General features: G+C 47.6%; 1 protein-coding gene across 4 annotated transcripts in view; it reads right to left on the reverse strand.

Annotated features, from left to right (window-relative positions):
• Positions 1-428: 428 nt before the first annotated feature.
• TNR (tenascin R) overlaps positions 429-22,651 on the reverse strand; it is a 398,595-nt gene continuing 376,372 nt past the window's right edge. For all 4 annotated transcript variants that reach the window (XM_064478014.1, XM_031435726.2, XM_031435725.2 and 1 more), the window contains 5 exons: positions 19,463-19,614; positions 17,932-18,028; positions 13,858-14,019; positions 9,266-9,429; positions 429-8,325 (listed from right to left, as the gene is read on the reverse strand). In XM_064478014.1, the coding sequence (XP_064334084.1) occupies positions 8,206-8,325; positions 9,266-9,429; positions 13,858-14,019; positions 17,932-18,028; positions 19,463-19,614 (695 nt within the window). In that variant the 3' untranslated portion in view covers positions 429-8,205. The remainder of the gene's footprint in view (positions 8,326-9,265; positions 9,430-13,857; positions 14,020-17,931; positions 18,029-19,462; positions 19,615-22,651) is intronic.

Consider the following 22,651-nt stretch of genomic DNA (forward strand, 5'->3'; position numbering starts at 1 on the left):
CTGGGTTGATAGTGTCCAAGGATTGTTTGTTGATGTGGGGAAGCCTACACACCACACGCACACACACACACATGATGGAATTGCGTCCAGCAACCCTTTCATTATCCAAAAAAGGTGATTCAGGGAAGACATGTTGGCAGAAGTGATGGGTAAACGCTGAGGGGAGGACAGGAGGAGAAAGCCGGCCAGTCAGGGAGAAAGGCACGCCCCCAGGATCCCCCAGGGACTAGAAGAGGCACATTGTTCCATCAGGATCTTTTATTAACGTATAGAAAATGTGTTTAAAAAAGGAACTATACAGAGGCTAAAAGCAACCAGGACTAAAAATACTAGTTAACAATGGTTAACAAGCGGAGATTCCAGTCTTTGAGCTACAGTGCCGGGGAGGGAGGGGGAAAGCTGGTCTGTCCTCTCCCTTCCTCTGTCTATTTTTATTTTTCATTTAGTTCATTGAAATGTGCATCGCCTGAGGAGTATGTACTCCATTTCTTCTCATCTTTTCCCTTCCTTCCAGTCTTTCTTTTAAGTAAATGCTTTTCCAAGCACATGGTAGCTACAAAGTCAGTAAATTGGTCTTTGTTATTTTTACCTGAAAAGGCTGTTAAAGGTTAAAACAACAAACTCAGATTCGGAGGGACGGGAGGATTTGTTGTGTAGGATTTCTCAGAACAACCGCCTAGAGTCCACCAGGGTGGGTCCCAGCTGCCGAGCCCCTGATAACGGCTCCCTCAAAGTCACGGTGACTTGCGTGGGGTACCTGGGAACGCCTGTGGGCCTGGAGTGTATCTGTGTTGGAACGATCGGACGGATGTGTGTGAATAATAGGAAGGTGGTCTGTGTGTCAGCAGTAACTCGTGTAGATTCTGAATGTTGAGTCTGTGGGACTGTGGCGGAGTCCAGGCACCAGAAAGGGCGTGAGTGGGGACAGGGAGCTGGTAGGGGACCTCTTTCTGGGCTGACATTTTTGGTGTCTGCTGCATCTAACACAGAGGTGTCACTTCTGCCCAAGCAGCCCCACATGGAAGAGGGCCATAAAATGCAGAATTCTCTCCCAGGAGATCTATTCCTTTACATATAAATGTTGTTCAAATATGGAAACGGGGTTTATTTCTGGAGTTTGGGCCTGGCAGGGAAAAATACAAGTGACCAAGTGCTATGTCCTTCTAAATTTCCCAAAGGAGCAAACAGAGCTGAGATTAGAGCCACTGTCCTTTGAGTCCCCCTGCCCATGGGAGATGGGAGCAGGCCAGGAGAGGGGAAAAGATACCAGGGAATAAACAAAATTAATCGGTCTCCTGCCTTCTTCTAGCCGCATTCCTCAAAGATGTCCACTGATATGTCCCTGCAGGGGACCAGGGCAGTCTTTGTACCCCTGAGAGTCTGGAAGGTGGGAGCCCAAATCAGTCTATACGACCTGCAGATTTTAGCCTAAAAAAGTCATGGGCTTTCTGCATTTGATGCCATCTGCATTGGTCTGAAAATAATATAATCCTTTTCCTCCCAAATTCAGGAGTAAACTGACATGCCAGGGACATGCACCATGCATACTCTGTGACCTCCCCGCTCCCTCCCCAATCCTGGCTACCTCGTCTGCCTCAGTTGGAGGAGAATGACTCTGGAATCGCCCACACTTCTAATATTGGGTAGGAAAGAGGCTGCATATTCTCCAAGGAGTCGGGTGCGGGATATGGTGTTTGCTTTGTTTATCTTCCCCTCCCAACCCTCTGTGACCCTCTCCTTCACCTCCCAAATTAGGGGAAAAAAAAAAAAGGAAAAAGTTGCCAGGATATTTCTGACTCCTGTTGGTGAGGTTGAAGGTTCCCTGGAGTATGTGGCCCAAACAATGCAAGAACTCCATTTCTTTAAAAGACAGAGAGGAGAGAGGAAGTGTATGAGAAGCCCCTTGGTGAGAACATGATTAAATCCAAGCTGGTGGCCACTCGGCTGAGTAAAGAGAATGGGTGGCAGCTCATGAAGCAGCAAAAGCAAGAGCTTTAGAATTAGACAAACAGCTTCCAATCACGGCTCTGCTTAGTGCTGTGTGACGTTGGGCATGTTACTTAACCTTCCTGTGCCTCCGTCCTCTCATCTGTAAAATGGTTAAACTTGAGCCAGCGTGTGGTGAGAATTTAGCAAGGTAATAGATGTCAAGCTCCTAGCACAGTATCTGGAAAATAGTAGGTGTGCAATAAATACCACTTCTCTTAGTCTTCACATGAGGAGAGGAAAATTAAAAAGCCTATGCCAGGTCTGATCTCAGCTCTGTTACTAATTAGCTGTGCGAACGTGGGCAAGTTGCCTGACCTCTCTGGGCCTCCGTTTGCTGGAGTAGGAAGTGAGAGGGATGGGTCCGATGAGCTTGAGTCCCTTCCAGCTCTGAAGGTTCCCAACGTTTGCCTTTTGGAGTCAGTGTTGAGCACACTAGTGTTCAGGACAGGACGCTAAAAAGCAACACAGGGTCTCTCTAGGGGCTGCCAAACTGGTGATGAAAAGAAAACAGTAGTTCTCATCTACCCATTTGCCTCCTGGCCACGCATCTGGACCCAAACCCTCTCTTGTGGCTTTGGTGTCCCAGGCCTCCCGGGGTGTTTGCATTGCCTCCCATGAACCCCTGGTGCCAGTGAGCCCAATGCCAGTACGTGGGAGAGCTGAGCCCCTGAAACCAAAAGGGTTAAATGAACTGGAAATATAGCATCAGCCCAGCCTCACAGCCGACAATGTGGAGCTGTTTTATTAAGTTAACAGTGGGCCGGGTTTTTCTAAGGAACAAGAGCTGTGCTATTTGGATGCTCTGCAACAGCCTTATTAAGCGTGAGGAAGGAGGGAGGATTTCCGGTTTGGAGAAAATGCAACACTGTCCAAAGATGGCGAGGTCTGCCGAGGACATTTGGACAATGAAGCGCTGCAGGTGCAGTGAAGTCATGCTTCAGGCAAAGGGCGACCTTGAAAAATTAATCAGAAGTGCTGGAGATGGCAAACCAGGCTTGTGGCCGCGGTGAAGAAAAGAAGTCCAGGCAGACTGGAGGAGCAGAGCAAGCCCTGCTGCTTCTCAGTTTCGGTGCAGGGAAGGCCCCGGGTGAAGCGGGTGAGCTCACAGGAGCTCAGGTGGGGGCTGGGGGCCAGAACTCAACAATCTGATGCTGGTGCTTTTACCATGGCCCCTCTCACCTGGTCTCTGCCTTTTTTTTCTAACTATGAGACATCTGGAGAAGGCTTGCTTTTAGTCTCCAGTGATTTATTAGCTTGTTTTTTATATTATTTTGTATTTTGTATTTTATTTTTCTTCCCAGCTGTTTCTCAAGGCTTGAAGAACCCAGAACGGACATAAGGAAATCCAGTGTGGCTACAATTAGGATGAACCAGAGCCATTCTCTCAAACTGGACCCAAATCTACAAGAGCACAGCCTCTTAAGCATCCTAGAGTTTTTCCCTTCCTTGATTTTAGAGGTTTTCACTTGGTCTACGAGTGCTCATTTGGCCTGGTGGTTCAAAATGTTCCAGTATTGTTGAAGGAAAACTTGTCCCATCTGTGCGGGGTTGGGTTATGGAAGAAACAGAAGTTTGGGGAAGCATTTAGTCAATCTTGGCCAAGGGACCCTGAGGTACAGCCAGAGAGAGGCCACAGGCGCAATCTAGAAGCCAGCCCTGTGACTCACCTTTCCTCCGAGCAGAGAACCTCTCAGCTGTTCCCAGGAGGAAAGCGGACGCCCCCCCGGGGGGCCAGGCAGGGCCGTGTCAGCTGCTCCTGGTACCTGGAGCCTTGTACTGGAGGCAGCCTCCCAAACGCCACAGATTCACTCCAGGCCCCCGAGATCCCAAGGCCCTCCTTCCAGCCTTGGCAAGTTGGAGGCAAGTGAAAACATATTACCCCACCCTCTGGGGAGTATTAAAGCTGAACCGAAGTGTGTATCTTCCCGAAGTTCCTTATCCAAGTTTTAAGAGTGGACAGTGAGAAGCAAGTAGAGGGCCCCCCCTTGGAGGGAAAAAATGAAAATAAGGGATTAGATTGAAGAGGAGTCTGGTGATAAGAAAGCAAGCCGCAGAAAAACACTTATCCTGAGTAAGTGGCTCCAGCTTTCCTGAAATTCTGGGTGGAGATTAAAAAAGAGAAGGAAAAATATTTTCATGCCCCAGGAGTATTTGCTAATCCAGGCCACCAGCTAGTCAGCTTCAACCCCCTCAGCTCAGTGCATCCACTGTTCTCACAGGTTCCATTTATCCGCTAGGGGAGGGGACAAAGAGAAACTCACAAACCCCTTCTCAACGGAGGCTTTTAAAAGAGCTCTTTGAAATGATTTCATAATGACCTTTTGTCCCTTAATCTACAGCTCTGTTCTGGGACTGGATTTTTAAAGTATAAAATGTGGTTAAGGATTGTTTGGTATGGCATTGAGCTCATTGGCAACTGTGGTTCTTCAGGTTTGTCTTTGAAATAACAGCTTCCCTGTGTAGAGAGCTGGTTGGCTCCCAGATGGGAGGGAACAGGTGTTGGGTGTCTGAGCACTTTATGAATGGTGGAGTGGGGGGAGCTGGCAGGTGAAGGGTAGGGTGGATTCAACTATTTGTAGAAATTTGCTTTGCATTTTCTTGCTGCCATTTTTGTTGTTGTTTCTCTTGCAAATCAACCTCCTATGCAAGTCAGCTGGCCAGTTTTCCTGGGTCCTGGTTTGGTGCGAGTTCTGAAAACCTGGAGGCACCACTCACTGTCCTCAGCCCCACCATCAGGAGGTGACTGGGGGTTGTAAACGCCACCTTGTGGTCACACTTAGCAAGTCTCCCTCCTCCAGTTAAATCTGCCTAAAGGCTCACAGGAGTTTTTCACAGATCTATCATCCCTTCTCCTGCCCCTTTATGTCCACTCCCTTCACCTTCCAGAAGATAACCCTAGAGAATGTGAGTTTACTATGTTCAAAATTATCTTCGTCTGATGGGGAAATGCAATAACAATAAACTATCTGGATCTTGGGTCTCGGCTGTGAGTCTACTGCTGACACTGGTAGGGTTTTTTGTCTTTTTGTTTTTGTAAATACACATCCTAGTATGTCTGCAGTCAAACTGCCTGTGAGTTGGGTCCACACCACCTTTGGTGTGCTGAGGGTGAGTGCTTTGCGAGTATTGCTTCCCAGCTGCACTGTTGAGAAGAGCACATGTGCTCAGAGGAACAGGATGAGCAGGAATCAGTGAGTCCAGTTACGAAGCTTTAAGTCAAGCTGACCACGGGCCTTGGGGAGATAATGGGGCACCGTGTCTCTCAAAAAATGGTGAAAGCTTGTGAGAAAAATCACTCTATTTAATAAAAGGAATCTAGAGGTCCTTTTATAGAAGGTTGGGTGAGCTAATCTTTGAAGTTCCTTTCTTGCTTTAAAAATTCTTTAAAATGACTCTAGGCAATGCTGCTGCTACTATTTATAAAAATGTTCCATAGGGTAAAATGGTTTTCCAATAAAAGGCAGGTTTTGGTTTCCACTGATGTTTTGTGGCTTTCATCTGAATTGGCAACATGAGGACTCATAATCTTTTTCCATTTCAGTTCCCTTGATGAGGTGGGCTGTCCTGGCACCACCCAGGTCCCTGGGTTCTGCTTTTATGGACAAGATGAGTTCATCTTCTTACTTGGCACAGTCTTTTCGGCAATGTTTTCTCGTGTGTGTGTGTGTGTGTGTGTGTGTGTGTGTGTGTGTGTGTTTTACTGATGGCTTCTATCTCAATCAGTCTTTCCTTCCTTCCTTCCTTCTTTCCTTCCTTCCTTCCTTCCTTCCTTCCCTCCCTCTCTCCTTTCTTCCTTTCCTCCCTCTCTCCTTTCTTCCTTTCTTCCTCCCTTTCTTTCTCTTTCTTTCTTTCTCTTTCTTTTTCTTTTTCTTTTTCTTTCTCTCTTTCTTTCTCTCCTTCCTTCCTTCCTTTCTTTCTTTCTTTCTTTCTTTCTTTCTTTCTTTCTTTCTTTCTTTCTTTCTTTCTTTCTTTCTTTCTTTCTTTCTTTTTTTCTTTCTTTCTTTCTTTCCTTTCTTTCCTTTCTTTCTTTCTTTCCTTTCTTTTCTCTCTCATTCTCTCTCTCTTTTTCATAAAGCAAGGCTTCTGGTGAATTTTCCTTACTTAATTGTGCTCTCTCACCAATGCCAATCTCTACTGAGGTTTTCAGATCAGAGACTAGCATTACTGACTCCCAAAACTAAAAGGGATGTTAGAAGCTAACATTCAACAGGTGAGGAAACTGAGGCCCAGAGAGGTGAAACAAACTTCCCGATGTGACAGAGCCAACAAAATGGCAGAGGTGGGCCTAGGCCTTGATCCCCAGGTGCTTCATAGGTTCCTCATTCAACTTGCTTCATTGGTGCCCTACTCTGTAGCTAAATCTGACTTAGTTAACAGGTTTCTTGAAAGGATTGTTTCTGTCTCTTCTTCCTTCTCCTAGCTTTCTTGAAGCCCATGGTGAATTGAGAAATGGAAATGCCACCTCCATTTCCAGCCCCAGTTTGCCAGTCACACCCACTCCACAACCATGAACAAGGCCAGCGGCAGCTGACTCCACCCTAACGTCAGAGGTGTGACCATCAGCCCCAGGGATTGTCCTTTCCTGGTTAACGGAGCTCGGTTAGACTATGGAGGTTTCCATTAGAAAATGGCCAGCTCTCAGTCTCAGCCAGTGATTGGCTGGGAAAGGCCCGAGATGCCCCAGTTTGACTAAATGTGGGCATGACGGAAAACAGAACCAGGGCCTTAAGGAAGAGGAGAGGAAAGGGAGGAGGCAGCTGGGGAGCCTGGACATGGAATTTGGGCATGCTGTAGGGATGGCTGCAGCTGACATTCGATTTGGAGAAGTGGATGGAACATGGCTCCTAGAGCCTCCAGCTCCCTTGGGTTTAAAAATCAAATCAAGCTAGCAAAGAGAGCACGTCTCGTAAAACGGGAGGTAGGCCCACACTCCTCCCCTGTTCACCTTTGGATTTCTAGATGTAATTTCCTCTGGCACTTTTCATTTTTCCTCTCAAAGGCAGAATAATAAAAGAAGATGGAAAAAGGCTTCTCATGATCTCACCTCATTAAGGAGGTCACTCCTGTTTCTCACAGGACCAAAAAAGAGGAGAAAACTAAAAACCAAAACCCTAAAATTCCACCTCTTCCCAGGGTTGTCAGTCAGGGGAATGGCGGGCCGGTCATAGGACTTCTTCTGACTCTTATTACGCTGCCCACATTAAGGAGAGCCTTTAGTGAAGACAGAAATGAGGCCTTTAGTTTGCAATTAAAGGAAAAAAAAATCCATGACAAATGGGACGAGAAACAGAGAAAACAGAGCTTGGTAAGATCTGTGTCCCCGGTGGAATGTATAATATTTGTGGAAGGTGCCCTAATTTCTACTTCTTCTGTGCCTTCCTCAGTGCCTGGCCCTAAATTGGTACAGACCACAACTATCTCCCCCTCCTATCGCCAAAGAAAGTTGCTGTCTATGTGACCCGAGGGAGGGGCAGTAACTTAGAACCCACAGGCACACAGCTACTGTGCAGCCCAGGGCCAGGGCCAGGCAACACCTTGGGAACTAGAATCCAAAACAGTGGTTAGGCGTGTGGGGCCATGGGGGTTGAAGGGTAGGATGGAAATGGGCAATGATGGACTGGCTGGAAAAGAGGTCACTACTCTTGACAGGTGACAGAGGATACTTGACTAGTAAGAGTGTCAGATGAGAATCTTTGGCCCATTACGAAGGACTTGGGTTGCTGGGGTGGGGTGAGGTTAATCTGTTTCCTTTTGCGGGGGCTTCTTGGCAAAGCTCTCTTGCTGAGGCTTCTTCTCTGAGCCGGGGTGAGAACACGGCCATCCAAGGCAGTGACCAGAGGACAATACCTGAAAGTGAAGGGCATCTCGGAAGAAGGGCAGGAAAGAAGGCACGTGCCTGTCACCATGACAACCTGACTCCAGGATTTGCTTTTGAATTGGTCTTTTAAGAAAATGTCTCACTTTTCCTCCTTGGTAGGAAAAGAGGGGAAGGTTAAGGATGACTGGGTAGAAGGGAGCATGGAGGCGGAGGGTCAGTCCCGGGGGCGGCAGAAACCATGAGCTGCTGATTCTCAGCCAATTCCTGCTACATCCTGCTTCCTTCCAACACTCTTAATATGTTGCAAAGCACATCACTATTTCCCCCGCCCCTTGTTTCATATTATAAAATACAAACAAATGACAGAAAAGGTCAGCTGGCTCGCCGCCGCCCGCTGCTTAGAGCTGCAAGGACCGCCGTTTCCTCCCCGCCGTGAGACGGTGGTTGTAGGGGCGCGTCTTCATTTCCACGAAGGGGATGGAGAACTCATGGCCTTTCCAGTGGTACCAGTTGATTCCCTGAAGGAGAAAGATGAGATGTCAGATCACCCTTCCCCCGTCAATGGAACTACCAGCTTGAAAAGAAGGGGAATGATGAAATCAGGGAATCCAAGATGCGAATTTAGCCATTTTCCATTAACATGAAGCACTGTGGTTGAGTTCTCAATAAGGGCAAAAGAGCAGAGTGGCTTTCTAGCTTTTCTCTCTGGACACGTCCGTGGCCTGGGTCTATAATAGGAATGTGTTTCAGGTCATTCCTTGTTGCTGGCTTTCTGGTTTTGGCTTTCGGGATTTGCACGCATCAGTACCTAGTGATGGATTTCAAATACCCAACAGTAAAGAAGCATTTCGAAGAGCATGACTGTTTGCTCGCTCCTGGTGGGAGAGTCAGGTGGTTGCCACCTCTCAGGTGACCAGCCATCTTGGTTTGCCCAGGACTACGGGGTGTCCCTGGCTGCTGGCCATTCAGAGCTAAAACTGAGAAGGTCCCAGATGGTCCAGTTGGTCACGCTATCAACCAGCCCAGCTTATGGACTTGTCTTTAATGGGGAAAGACAGTCCAGTTTATACTGCTACTTCTCCCTTCCTGGAACACTTCTTTGGATGAAGCTGAGCCTGTGAAGACTGCCTCTAGAACAGATAAGCTGTTCATGGGATTCTCTAGATGAGGAAATGAGATGGGTCTTGGCTGGAAATGAGATGGGTCCAGGGCTTCTCTGGGTGAGTTCTAGCTCCTGAGTCCAGATGCTCCCCTTCTCTCCCTCTGGCTTCAACTCTGTCCTGCCCTTATCCCAGTGTCTACATTACTGTCGTCTTTATGATAGCCCTTTCTCAATACTCTGAGTGTATCTTTTTAAAAGGGAAGTGTGAGACCCACGTGTGCATGTAAAACATAAAGCTAAGGGACGGCGGGGTGCCTGGGTCTGGGTCAGCCACGCAGCGTCAGCGCCCCACCCACCTGACTGTGCCTGGACTCCCCGTATTTCCCGTTGAGGTTGGTCCGGTGGCAGTTCTTGTACCACCAGGCCCCCTTGTAGGACATGGCACAGTTGGTAACTGCAACATCATTGTCTCTGTCCTCGGTGGAGAAAGGGCGGCCCTGATGATAGCTGAGGGAGTCCCCTGGAAAAAAAGACACAATCGTGAGGCTGTCCAATTTGTCATTCTTTTTTCAGGACTTTCTGAACTTTTGACCCATTCCCAACAAATCTGGCCTCTGCTTAAGAGACTTTCCACTCATCTCTGTTTCATCTGGCTCCTCAGATACTGAACTCTCACTCCCCCTGCCTCCTAGGTCCACTACTTCCATGGTGCTCTCTCCAGCTCATTGCCTCATTCCCCTGACCTTCTGCTCAGAACTCTGTCCACTCAGCTCCACCTCACCATCCCCCTCTATTTCCTCCAGGCCAGCACTGGGACACAGACAGTCATGGTTCCTTTTGCCTCAGAGAAGATAGGGATGGGCCATGGCGACTTGGGCCAATCCGGGTCACCACTGTGCAGACTGGTTTTCTCCATGGCTCATCAGGCCTGGTCAACTCATATCCAATACCCCACATTCGAGACTTGGGGCCACAGGGGAAGAGGGGCATTAGCTAACTAGAGTTCCTATCCATGGGAAGCAGGATGATAAGAAAATCCTAACCACGTCAGAAGAGAAGTGGTTGGGAAAACCGGGGCTGTGTCTTGGGGAAGAAGAGGCTTGAAGGGGGAGGTGAAGTCCATGATCACTGACTTCAAATATTTGATGGGCTATTGAGCAAAACAACAACAAGAACAAACTAAAAGCTGAAAACTCTTCGGGGAAGTGTTAGGATCTGTAGATAGAGACTGTAAGGAGGCATATTTTGGCTAAATACATGAAGAGAAATGACCTAATATTAGAGCTGTTTACAAATGGGATCGACTACTTGGAGATATGGTGAGAGCTCTCTTCTTAGAGGCTGGGTATTGTCTTGTTGGGATGTTGTGCAGGGGGCTCATAGAATTGAGTATTTGAGGTGAGGGATCAAACTAATTAGTTTATAACTATTGGCCAAACTTCAGGAAGGATTTGTGGTTAGAGATGGTGTGAAGGGACGCATGCTGTTGAATGAACGTCATCTTAGATGCTTCTGAGGTCACCTTAAGCTCAGAGAGGTCATATTTCTGATCCTGTGCCTTCTGAGCCCACACTCACAGTGGCCACTCAGTGCCTCAGTTCCCCCTGACCACCGAGTCAGCTATGAATAAGATAGAAGACAACAACACACTTCTGTTCATTGTGGATGTCAAGGCCAGCAAGCACCAGATCAAACAGGCTGTGAAGTGGCTTAGCCACCATTGACGTGGCTAAGGTCAATACCCTGATCAGGCCTGATGGAGAGAAGAAGGCATATGTACGACTGGCTCCTGACTATGATGCTTTGAATGTTGCCAACAAAATTGGAATCATCTAAACTCAGTCCAGCTGGCTAATTCTAAATATAAAAATTTTCACTATGGAAAAAACCAACTTAGCTCTTAGGAGGATGGTCTTTATTTTAGGGGGAAGCTGATCCCCTCAGGCCAGTTGGGCCCTAAGTCAACATGTCATTATTTCTGTCCCATCTTTTTCGTCTTCCCCCTTCCAGTCTCCAAAAACGTCATTTTCCCATTTCTCCCAGTTCCCTGAGAAGGCAGAAAAGATTTCTTATTTTTTCCTTTTTTCCATATATTTTTTTTTTAGCATTTCACCTCCTCTCACCCTAAGCCATACTCATATCCTTTGTCTTAAAAAAAACTTGAATTAATCCTACTGTCTAGTGACCCTTTCTTTACCATCAGTTCCTTAACTATATTGTCTCTACTCACATTCCCATTTTCTCCTGCTTATCTCTCTGTAATCTGGACGTTCCCCTCTTTACTCCCTTGGAACAACTCTCTCCAGCTCCCACTCTGATGTTGCTTGCAGCTGTCTTTGATAGGGTCGTGATGTTGGTTTTTATCTCCTCCCCAAATCTGGCTCCCCTTCCCATTTCTGCTTCATGTATCCACCTCATATATTCAGTACACTATCTAAGTCTTGGCTTTTCTTTCTCAAACTGCTGTTTAGATTTGTACTTTTCTCTTAATTCCTAACATCAGTCACGGCCCCTGTTATCTCCTACCAGGATTGGTACAGCAGCTTCAGCCGGTCCCTGTTCTTCACTTGGATTTACTTTATCCTGTTTATGGCTGTCACTTTGATTTTCCTAAAGCCCTACTTCCATTACGCCACTCAAGACCCACCATGGCTCCCCACTGCCCACCATATTAAGACTGAACTCCTCTGCCATCTCAGTTTTAAGGCCCTTAAGGGTCTGGCGCCGCTCTCCTCTCTCATCCTCTTTCTGTTCCTTCTGACTTCACCCCTTGTTCTGGGAAGCCAGGGCCTCTGCACTTACCCTCCCTCCACGTAACGGCTCCTTCTGTGACTTCTCCCCCAGGAGTTTCCTTCCCTGGAATGTTTCCTTATCACGGGGATCCCAGTCAAACCCTGCTGCCTTCATGAAGACCTCTTCAATACCCACCTCCCTCTTCTCTGAATGCCCGTTAAACCAGAAGTGAGGACCATTTATTTGGTGGTGAGTTGCTTCCTGACTGACTGTTTTTTAAACAGGTGTTTCGTTCTTGCAGAAGTCACGTCTTGTACTTATTCTGAGTCCTCATAATTCATACAGTGAACTTTTAGGGGTTGCTCACTCAACAGCCTTTTATTGGTAACTTGATCTGGAATTTTTGGTTCTAATCCAATTAGAGTCCTGGTTAGAGACTTAGATTTTTGTAGCCTTGAGAATAACAGAGATCGGAGAAGGGGCTGAACTTGGAATTAGAAGCCATGGGGATGGACTGTTGTCAATAGGGCCACTGAAAATGAGCGACAAGTAAGAAAAAGGCCCGGGGACTTGGGCAATAGTAGACGCCAGAGAGACGATGGGCTCTTCCTCCTTGGAGACCTTCGGGTCTGGAAAGAACAACCATTGTGTGAAGTTGCCCAGAGAAGGGGGTAGCCTACATGAGCCTAGTTTTTCATCTTTTTGATAATGAACTGAATATTTGACATAAGAGGTTAGACTGCAATTAATTTATGATGATTAGCCAAACCGTTGGTGGGACTTGCCTCTGAGACATGGAATGGAACGCAGTCCAGCAGTTTCTGACCTCCGGGAGGCCGGGTAGAGAGGCGGAGCTGCTGCAGGGGCAGCGGCTGGGCCCAGGTTAGACAGCTGAGAGCACGGGCCTGGGGCAGGTGGGGGGAGGGGTGGGACATGTCAGGAAGTGGGAGGGCTTGCTTCTCCTTCTCTGGGAGAAATAAGAACTGCTTTTCTACTGGCACGATTCTAATCTTAGGGAGTGGTGGGTACCAGGTTATTTTTGACACGATTCAGCCTGACATTTTGTTTTATATCCTTCATTTCAATGGCTGTTTTAGGCCCAGAGTGTTTCGTTGGGGCACTTCAGGCAGGTCCAGTTGCCACTGGGAACGATTTCCCATATGAACAACAACAAAGGAAAGAGTGTCTTCTCATTGGAGTAACAGTACCTGGCTGGGAAGACAAATAACTGAGCAGGTGCAATGATTGCCAAGGCAACACTTTGATGATCTTCTTAATTCCAAGAGTCATACAAATGTTGCTAAATTTATACTCTAGCATTTAGCCCTATAACTGGAGTTAATGAAAGGACCAATAACTCCATGTTCCAAAAAGCAGAATACTTGGCAAAAACAGGTTTTATGAAATGTGCCATAAGAGAACCCAGGAAACAGATTGGCAGAGCCTAAGAAGCAGAGTGGATATTATGTCCTGATAAAACTATCCGTGCAACAGCTCATAGAAGGTGGTTGTTCTACTTAGTGGAAATGTCATAAAAATCTATACAGAAAACGTGACCAGATTTGGGGTTCTTGTGGAGGAATGAAAAGAAGTGTGGCCGGTGGGGAACCTTTAGAGCTGTTGTTTGTTCCTTGGTGATGTTATGATGACTGCTGATGGAGGGGGGGGGAACATCTCAGAATGGTGGGGGGCAGGGAATCTGTCTTATTTTCAATGGTGGGGGGCAGGGAATCTGTCTTATTCTCATTAGTTCGAAGATGGCTTTCCTAGATGTCACTGCAAGGGAGATTTCTATCCAGACAATGGATGATTATGCTCTCACTGGATAAGAGTCCATATTGATTAATCTAGACAAGAAAACCAATCCTTTGCCCTTACATTGTACCTTTTTTTTTTTCAACTTTAAATGCACTTTCACTCCATTAATCACAGTTTTTCCCTGACTACTCTGTGAAGTAGGGCAGGCATCATTATTGAGATTTTCCAGATGAGGAAACTGAAGTCCTGAGAAATTGATTTCGGGTCACCTGAGCGGTTAAGGACAGTCTGGATCAGAGCCAGTGGCTCCCAGCCCTCCGCCCTCCTCGTGGGCTCGCAGGGAATTCGCCTCGTCTGTGGGCGCTGCAGCCGCCCAGGGCAGCTCAGGCGGAGAGTGTGGGGTCCTGGTCCTGCTGCACGCCCGTCGCCCCCGGGGGCTGCTGCGGGGCCAAGGTACCTGCGGTGCCGTTGTAGCCTCCTATGCGGAGTTTGTACAGGCTTCTTCCGTCCTCAACAGAGAACTTGTCGTAGTAGGCGAAGGCGGCCTCCTGGCCATCCCGCATGTCCACGCGCAGCTCGTAGTGGCCCTGGGACGTGATCCTGTGTATGTTGTCCAGCCCTGTGGAGACAAGCAGAGAATGCAGCGAGCCCAGCCTTAGTGGCTTTGGAAATGGGAAGCAAAATGGGACTGTGGCCTCAGAACAGATGTTCTGGGAAAGAGGAGGGGTACAGGGATTGCTTTTGCCTTTGGCTCTTCCCAGGTTGTTATCAAACAGCCCCTACCAGACTCTGCATTTCCTCCTGCAGAAAAGCCAGCCCAGTTCTGCTGCTGAGTTCCCACCACAGGTCAGTTCAGGGGTCCTGACATCCAGCCTCGACCCAGTGCCTGACCAGCCCTGAGCCTCTGGATTCCTGGCCCTGACCCCACTGTTTCCCACTCCAAACCAAGGTGTTGGTTGAAAATGACAAGAGATATCACATGGGTGTGAATCCTTTGGTGTGAGCGATAGGAAGCAAGAGGTAGGAACATTGATCAGAGGAATGCAGAGTGGGCCCTAGGGGTCAAGGCTATGTGGACATCCTACCATCTCCTCGCAGCCTGCGGAGGGGGTTTCATCCACCTTTCATGACTCTGCCCCTCCTTCTCTCAGCCTCCTGCCCTCCTGAGGCTCCCATAACCAAGTCAGAGAATATTGTCACCTGCCTCCTGACTTCAGTTCCTTTCTCTCTAATCTACCTGCGGTGTCTTGCACTGGTCTTCCCCGGCAGTTACGCTCGCTCACCCACTCTCTCCTTGACCTCTAAGCTTCCCAGGCCCTTGGTCTGATGTATTCTTGTAAGGTGCAAACCCTGTGAGTCCAGAGGTAGGCAGAGCCCAGATCATTGCTGGTGATCTTTGAGTCCTGATTTCTACCTGCCTACTGAACTGGGGTCTTCTTGCTTTGCTGTGACATCTGCTGTCTATCGGTGTACGCCGTGATTTAGAATTCTAAACACTGCAGAGATGGAAGGGGATTTAGAGACTACTCAGGCTAGTCTCTTGGTTCTGCAGAAAAGGAGGCGGAAGTCCAGAGAGGCGAGATGATTGGCTGAGGGTCTCCTGGATCTGTTTCCCTATCCTTTTTGAGAGTTAAAGCCTCACAAAGTCGAAAGCTGCTTGCTATTTGCTGTTTGCCAAGTGGATGCCAACCTAGGCTTGTGCTTGTGTGGATGTGGTGGGTCCTGGTGCTGCCCTGCCCGGATGCCCCTAACGTACTATTCTGCAGCAGCCAAGAACTCAGAGCTGCCTCCTTCTTGGATCATTGCCCTTGACCAAACAGGAGTTGCTTCACTCTGGAAGCTACGCTCCCCCTCCCCCATGGCTCGGGGAAGACCTCCATCAATGTCTGACATGGGGGGTACAAAAGCCTGGCCCCCTAGACCCACTGGGGACCAACCCTGGGGAGCAATTCATGCAATCCTTCACTGAGGATCACACTGAAGCTAATCTCCCACCAAGATCACATTGTTGTACTTTTCCCCCCGCTCTATCCTGTCCCCCGATTCCTCTTCTGAGAGCACACCTCCCGATAAATCACTTGAACAAGAATCCCTGTCTCAGGTTCTGCTTCTGGGGAACCCAACTTAGACTATAAACCATGGGTCAGAGTGTTATCCCTCACCTGAGTATTGCCACCAAACTACACACCACTATTTAAGAGCCCTCCCTGGCTTCCTTAACCTGTAGCATTAAGTCATAATGTCCCTTCCCCACTTTAGATACCATAGCATGCCTTCATTCAACCCACCTAACCTCATGTTCTTCTCTCCCTGAGCTGCATCTTTGCCCTGGTTGGATCGTTTCTTCATTGTCCCATTTGCACATGCCGAAAGGATCCCTGCCTTCCCTCCTTTCTTGTCCCCTTCCCTTGTGTTCTTCTTGCTCATCCCTTGGTGCCTTCTCCAGGAAGCTGACTCTTTCTGCTCTGAATATCTGTGGCTTTCTTGTCAGTAGCTCACAGATCATTGCAGTGTTTCCCAGTGTGGGATGGCATCTCTGGTGACACGAGAAGTATTTTGGGAATAAGAACTAAATAACTTTGAACACGTGGAGGAAAAGGTATTCCCAAATTCTCCCTCTTTCTCAATAGATTAAGGGGAAGCCTTAACCCTGATCTTAACTTTAACTCTCAGTCTCAGTTTAGATCTAGTACTTTTGATTTGACACCCAACGCCTTCTAATCTTCAATTTAAACACCACCACCACCACCAGTAACCACAGCTGTCATTTAAAAATATTTGTATTGTTTTCTTTCTGTTGCATTTATTTTTTGAGATTCCGTTTTATTTACAGCACATGATAACTAGCTTTCCATTTTTGGCGATGCTACAAAGTTTCTTTCACAAAACAATAGATGTAATTTAAAAAACAAGTGATATATAGAAAAATCAAGTGCAGAACAGTTCAGCTATTTCCCAGACAGGACAAAAACTGGGAACGTGGCTGCAGTGGCCGAGGTCTGGGGGACATGAGCACTGTCTGGGTGCATTGAATTCCTGTGCATCCCACTTGTCTCCCCAGCTGCTTGCAAATGCTTAGAAGGTAAGGACAATTTCCTATCCACCTGACTTCTCTTTCGATGTTTTTACATGATTTTTATCTTATATTTTTATTATATACATCAGCAAATACAGGTCTGGGCATCTAATAGATACTCAGTAATTTCTTATCAGTTGATTGATTGATATCTCCAAGCACTGTAATAGGCCATGAGGTTAAGAGTAAATAGAGTTTGGTCCCAGCCCTGAAAGAAGTTTACACGGTATAGTCAAGAGAGACAGAAAGGAGAAGGGACATTGATTTGGGCCGCAGAAGAGAGAGTAGCCAATTCTCCCATAGACAAAGGGTGAGAAAAAAGGGTAGGGGAGGTTCTCTGGGCAAGAGGCACTTAGCTGGGCCTTTGAATATGCACAGAAACACAGCAGGGTGTACGGGGGTGGGGGTAGCTGGCTGGCAGAGGGAACATTAGTGGTTCTAAGTGTTTGGAGTGTGGTGTTGGTTGGGGGATGTAGGGAAGAGGAGTGAGGTACCTGGTAGCGGGGAGCAGGCCCAACAGGTGTTAATTAGAGACGGCCTTGTACCACAGCTAAGGTGTTTGGCCTTCGCCTGCTGGTGATGAGGAATCATTGAAAAGTTTTACAAGTGGGGTTAGCCATTGCTCAGATTCTGGATGTGAGGGAGGTGATTCTAGTGGCCATGTGGACAATGGGTGGTCCTGGAGGCAGGGAGGCTGGTTAGTGGGCTGAGCATCCAGGAGAAAGATGGTGAGGCTGGCTGAGATAGTGACAGGGGAGAGAGAGAGGGGACCACAGAGACGGAACACAATTATTCGCCTTTCCCCTGCCTCCCTTTATAATCACTGTGGAAATCTAGCCAAGAGGGAGATGCAGGTACTAATAAATGTGCTGCTCCCTGGGATTGGCCCCAGGGCCGTCTGCCCGGGTCAGGTGTGTGTGTGCCTCCTCACACCAGCTCGGTTCTCAGTCTACACCTCTCGCTCACGTCAGACCTCTAGGAAATTGCCAGTCACCTCAAGGCCGTTTTCATTTTCCCCTTTCCCACATCAAGTAACGACATTTCTCCAAGGAGCTAGGGCCGGGTGACCGCCTCATCTCTCTCCTGACCCGCAGGCTGGCTGGCTGGTGCCTGGCTTCAGAGAGATGGCCAGCGGGCCTGTTCCTCCCCACGCCCCATCCCCCGCCGCCAGGCAGCTCACTCCCTTTGTAAAAGTTGCCTCTGTCGAGACCCATCAGCATAAGAGACTATTAATGAGGATGGGAAGAGACAGAGCAAAGAGGAAAACACCACAATAAGATAAAAAAACAGATCAATAGTGGAGCCAAACAGAGCAAGAGGTAATGAAAGCAATTCACAAGCTGTCAACTTCTCCACAGACACAGAGTTTCTGATAATCCCAGATGGACCCAGAGAGGAGAAAGGTGGACAAAAACCCGGAGCAGCATCCCAAAGGAAACAAAAAGGAGGCATTACCCAGCCAAAACTCGTCCTCCAGGTTCCCGAAGCCAACACGGTACTCAGCCCATTTCCGGAAAAAATCCGTTTGGCCATTCTGCCGCCTCTGGAATACCTGTGAAGAGGAAGTGGGGAGAAATAAAAAATGCTAAGGAAAATAAACTCTAACAAGCAAAATTGCTATGACTGAGTTTTCCATCTGCAATGACAGAGGGGCTCAGGACCACCGCAGTACAGAGCTCAGTACTCGCACAGCAGGCACAGGAGGTGCTCAGAGCCCTTCTCTGAAGTGCGGGGGCTCTTGATGAATAGGCCGGGGTGCGATGTTGACACTAATTTGCACCCCTGCAATGTAGAAAGGATTCAGGATGCATATCAAGCCCCCAAACAGTCCAGGGAAATAGGCTTGGCTCTCAAATTAATCTTTTTGCACCACGGAGTGCAGCAGAGAGCATTTCTCACCAAAAGAAAGGAACCAACTTCAGATCAGCTAGCAACTGTCATCAGCTTATCACAGGCAAAGCAAGCGCGTATCATTCACTTTCTGAACTGCTCAAGTGCTAATTTCATTTAACCTCCGATACGCCAGCCTCGGCTTCAATTTCCAATTATGCTTTAAGAAAGAGGCACAAATATGTCAGAAACATAAAAGAAAACGTCTCCCAAGAGTGACTGTTATGAGCACAGCCACCATTTAACTCCATTCAACAGCTATCCATTTTGTACCGTGAATAATCCAGTGCTGTATGTTAGTGCTGGGGGCGGGGTGGGTGGGGATCCACAGGAGGGTGGTGGAGGGGCTGGGTTTCCATCTGCACTGACTCAGCTAATGCTTTAGAGCCAGGCTGCCAGAACTCTGACATCTGCATGGAGGCCCGCGCTGATACGTGGCGCTATCGACAAGGCTTCCTTCCCCTTCTCTGTACTGCCCTATTAGATGTGGGAGGAGGGTGGTGACAGGAAATGGTGTCGCTCTTTCCGCACCACTTCTGCTCCCTGAAGGCTATGACAGCTCTGGAAGAACCAGAGAGGCCAGGGAAGGATGGGGACAGAGGTGGCCTTTGTAATAGAGCTGGCTATCCATGTTCTGCCCCTCCTCTGCTCCGCCATATGCAATCCTCCAATAGAAAGATCCCAGTCACCTCCCTGTAGAGATTCACCTCCTGCAGGGGAGTCACCTCCTCTTTTCCTTCATCATAGCTGCAGTCTTCAGCAGGCAGGACCCCTGGGCCTGTCTGAGCCATGACTCCCTTTCCTGGCACCCTCCTGTCTGAACTGTCCTACAGAAGGAGCAGTTTTCCTGGGGCCCCCTCACTGGGCCAGGCCACTGCAGCCTCCATATGCTTATTCCCTCCTCTGCCTGGTCAAACCGATGATCAGACTGTGGAGAAAGGGGCACTGTGGACAAGGGAGGGCCCCAGGTTAGACACGTAGGGGGTGGGTGAAAGGATGGCCAGAGGATGGTGAAGTGTGGATCAATAGGGGCTGCGCCAGGTGGACTGAAGCACCAAGGATGCTGGCATCACGGAGAACAGCCGTGGGTACTTACGATCCAGCCACCCCCGTCGGTGGTCATGTCACAGTACACCTGTAACTTCTGGCTTAGCTCTCCATTGAGGAAGATGGTGTAAACCCCACTCAGAGTGTCTCCATTCATCAAATGCTGGGCACAGTCTTGGGGATGAGGGAAGATGCGGCCCCCTGTATAGGAAAAGAGACAATTTCAAGAAAGGGTCTTTTTTCCCACTATGAGTAAGAGCCCTTTGCATCAGAGAACATTTTAGAGGGCCTATGTTCCTTTATCAAGAGCTGTAAAAAGAATCCTCAGTGGATCTCGGTGTGTGAACACTGTATCATCCTGTATTCCCTCTCTTCAATTGATGTTGGGTTTACCAGACAACATACAGTCCTGTGGGATCTGAGGACCAAAGAGCTGAGTTCACTGCCTGGCTCCTCCACTTACCTATTTGATTAGCTTAGGAAAAATAGCCTGACATCCTGGGCCTCAGTTTTCTCATCAGTAAGATGGGGATAATAAAAATAGTCTTCCCCCAAGGGTGAAGGTATGTTAGTGCAACTAATGACTGGTTATTCAGGTGATGCTTGTCGATGCATGGACCACAATAAAACACTGTAGAGCCCACCTTTCAAAAGGATGAGAGGCGCTAAGCAAAGCCTCTACCATCTTCACAGCAGCCATTAAGCCATTATGCCCAAACAAGCTTAGCGTTAGCAGGAAGATGGATATCCATTCCTCCTGCAAAATCATCTCCTGATTGGACTAAACAATCAAATGGCCACGTTTTACAGTTCAGCTTAAGTTTAAGGAGAGGGCAGAGGAAATAAATTGCTGCTCATCTTTCAGAGAGAACAGCCCAATTTGTAGAACAATATCTAATTAGCTGAAAGAGAAGCTTAAATCATGTGTCTTGAAGAGCTTAGCTTTAGGGCAAATTTGAATGCTTAACAGGCAAGCCAAGAAGCAGAGGTCCCATGGGAGGCAGGAGCTTTTTCTGGACTGCAGAGGCTGATAGAGCAGGTTAAAGGCAGAGCTTGCCACGTGAGGAGAAGTGGTTTGGGTGCTGTGTAAATATATGATCTTCAGGGTCAATGAAAAGTGTGGTGTGGTTGATGTGGTTCTGCATCCTTGAACTGTAGCAGAGTTATGAAGAGAGGCTGCATAGGGACCTCAGGGGTCAGTCACTGCCGTGTCCCCTGGCGGCAGAACCAGTGCACTGCAGGCATGACAGAGGGCCACGTGGAGGGTCAGCCAGTGGGCCAGAGCAAGGGACAGACAGCATACTGCCTCACAAGGAAGGCAACATTGCAACCTCACTGCCCTGGTCACAGATCATCAGTGAAGCATCCTGTATTAGGAAGAGGTCGCTGGGCTTCTGTAGACTTTATGCAAGGCCCCTCTTGGAGATGTGTTAACTCCTCCTCCTGCACGAGGACTGTCCAGCTTGCTGCCACACCACAGTTGGTAAAAGGTCTCTCCCATTTAAGGTAGTGTAGAACAAGGCACTGCCTACTTCAGGCATGGTTACACCAGGGAGTAACAGTCTATTTCTATAGAACTTGTCCTTCACAAAGTAGGCTTGTATTTCCAGTTAATTCTTGCAAGAAACTTGAGAGGAAAGCAGATTGTTATAGATCAAAGTTTTATCTTACAGAGGAGGAAACGGTGCTCAGAAAGGCCACATGACTTCCTCTGTCCATCTGAGCTCCAGTATTCAGACCCCAAGTAAAGTGGTCCTTGCACTCCATTAAAACAGGGACCATAACATGTGATACAGTTTACATCTATCCAGACAGCAAATGATTAATGTCTATATTTATCTTATAAGTATATAAAGCCCCAAAGGTTAAAGTTTCTGGGGACAGGTGCCAGGGAGGGCCTTCCCCTCTCCCTGCTGCTTGGGGAGCGCAGTGATGATTTCCAGGCTTCCAGGCCATTCTCTAGCTGGTCTTTGGAGCAACCAGCCTGTCCACCTCCCTTTCTCCCCTCTTCTCTCACTGCCTGAGTTTCTCATTTTAGATCAACACAGAACACGCTTGGTCTTCAGCTCACTCCTGTCTTATGCACTAATAGCCCTTTCTCCTGAATCAGCTCAGCTCCTCAGAGGGGCCAGAACCCCGCAGTTCTTTCTGATACCCAACGTGTCTCCAGCAGAACATCTTCCCCCTAACCTCAAAACAACACCCTCATTCAGATCCACATTAAAAAAACCAAACCAAACTTTAGAACAGACCAATAAATGAATCTGGGACAAGACAAGGATGCCCACTATCACCACTCCTATTCAACATAGTCTTGGAAGCCCTAGCCATGGCAATCAGGCAAGAGAGAGAAATAAAAGGGATCCAAATTGGAAAAGAAGAGGTAAAAGTGTCACTATATGCCGACAACATGTTACTATATATAGGAGACCCTAAAAGGTCCACACAAAAACTACTAGAGCTGATTGAAGAATTCAGTAAGGTAGCAGGTTACAAGATTAATGTTCAAAAATCAGTGGCATTTCTTTACACTAATGATGAGTCAACAGAAAAAGAAAGTAAAGAAACAATCCCCTTTAAAATAGCACCCAAAGTAATAAAATACCTGGGAATAAATCTAACCAAGGAGGTGAAAGAATTATACACAGAAAACTATAAACCTTTGATGAAGGAAATTAAAGAAGACTTTAAAAAATGGAAAGATATCCCATGCTCCTAGATTGGAAGAATCAATATTGTTAAAATGGTCACACTGCCCAAGGCAATCTACAGATTTAATGCAATCCCGATCAAATTACCCAGGACATATTTCACAGAACTAGAACAAATCATAATAAAATTTATATGGAACCATCAAAGACCTAGAATTGCCAAAGCATTACTGAAGAGAAAGAAAGAGGCTGGAGGAATAACTCTTCCAGACTTCAGGCAATACTATAGAGCTACAGTCATCAAGACAACTGTAGGTTGTCTTTGTAGGTATTGGTACAAAAACAGACATATAGACCAATGGAACAGAATAGAGAGCCCAGAAATGAACCCACAAACTTTTGGTCAACTCATCTTCGACAAAGGAGGCAAGAATATACAATGGAGTAAAGACAGTCTCTTCAGCAAATGGTGTTGGGAAAACTGGACAGCAGCATGTAAAACAGTGAAGCTAGAACACTCCCTTACACCATACACAAAAATCAACTCAAGATGGATCAAAGACTTAAACATAAGACAAGATACAATA

The sequence above is a fragment of the Camelus dromedarius genome, chromosome 23, assembly GCF_036321535.1.
Source record: "Camelus dromedarius isolate mCamDro1 chromosome 23, mCamDro1.pat, whole genome shotgun sequence".
Classification (NCBI taxonomy): Eukaryota; Metazoa; Chordata; class Mammalia; order Artiodactyla; family Camelidae; genus Camelus; species Camelus dromedarius.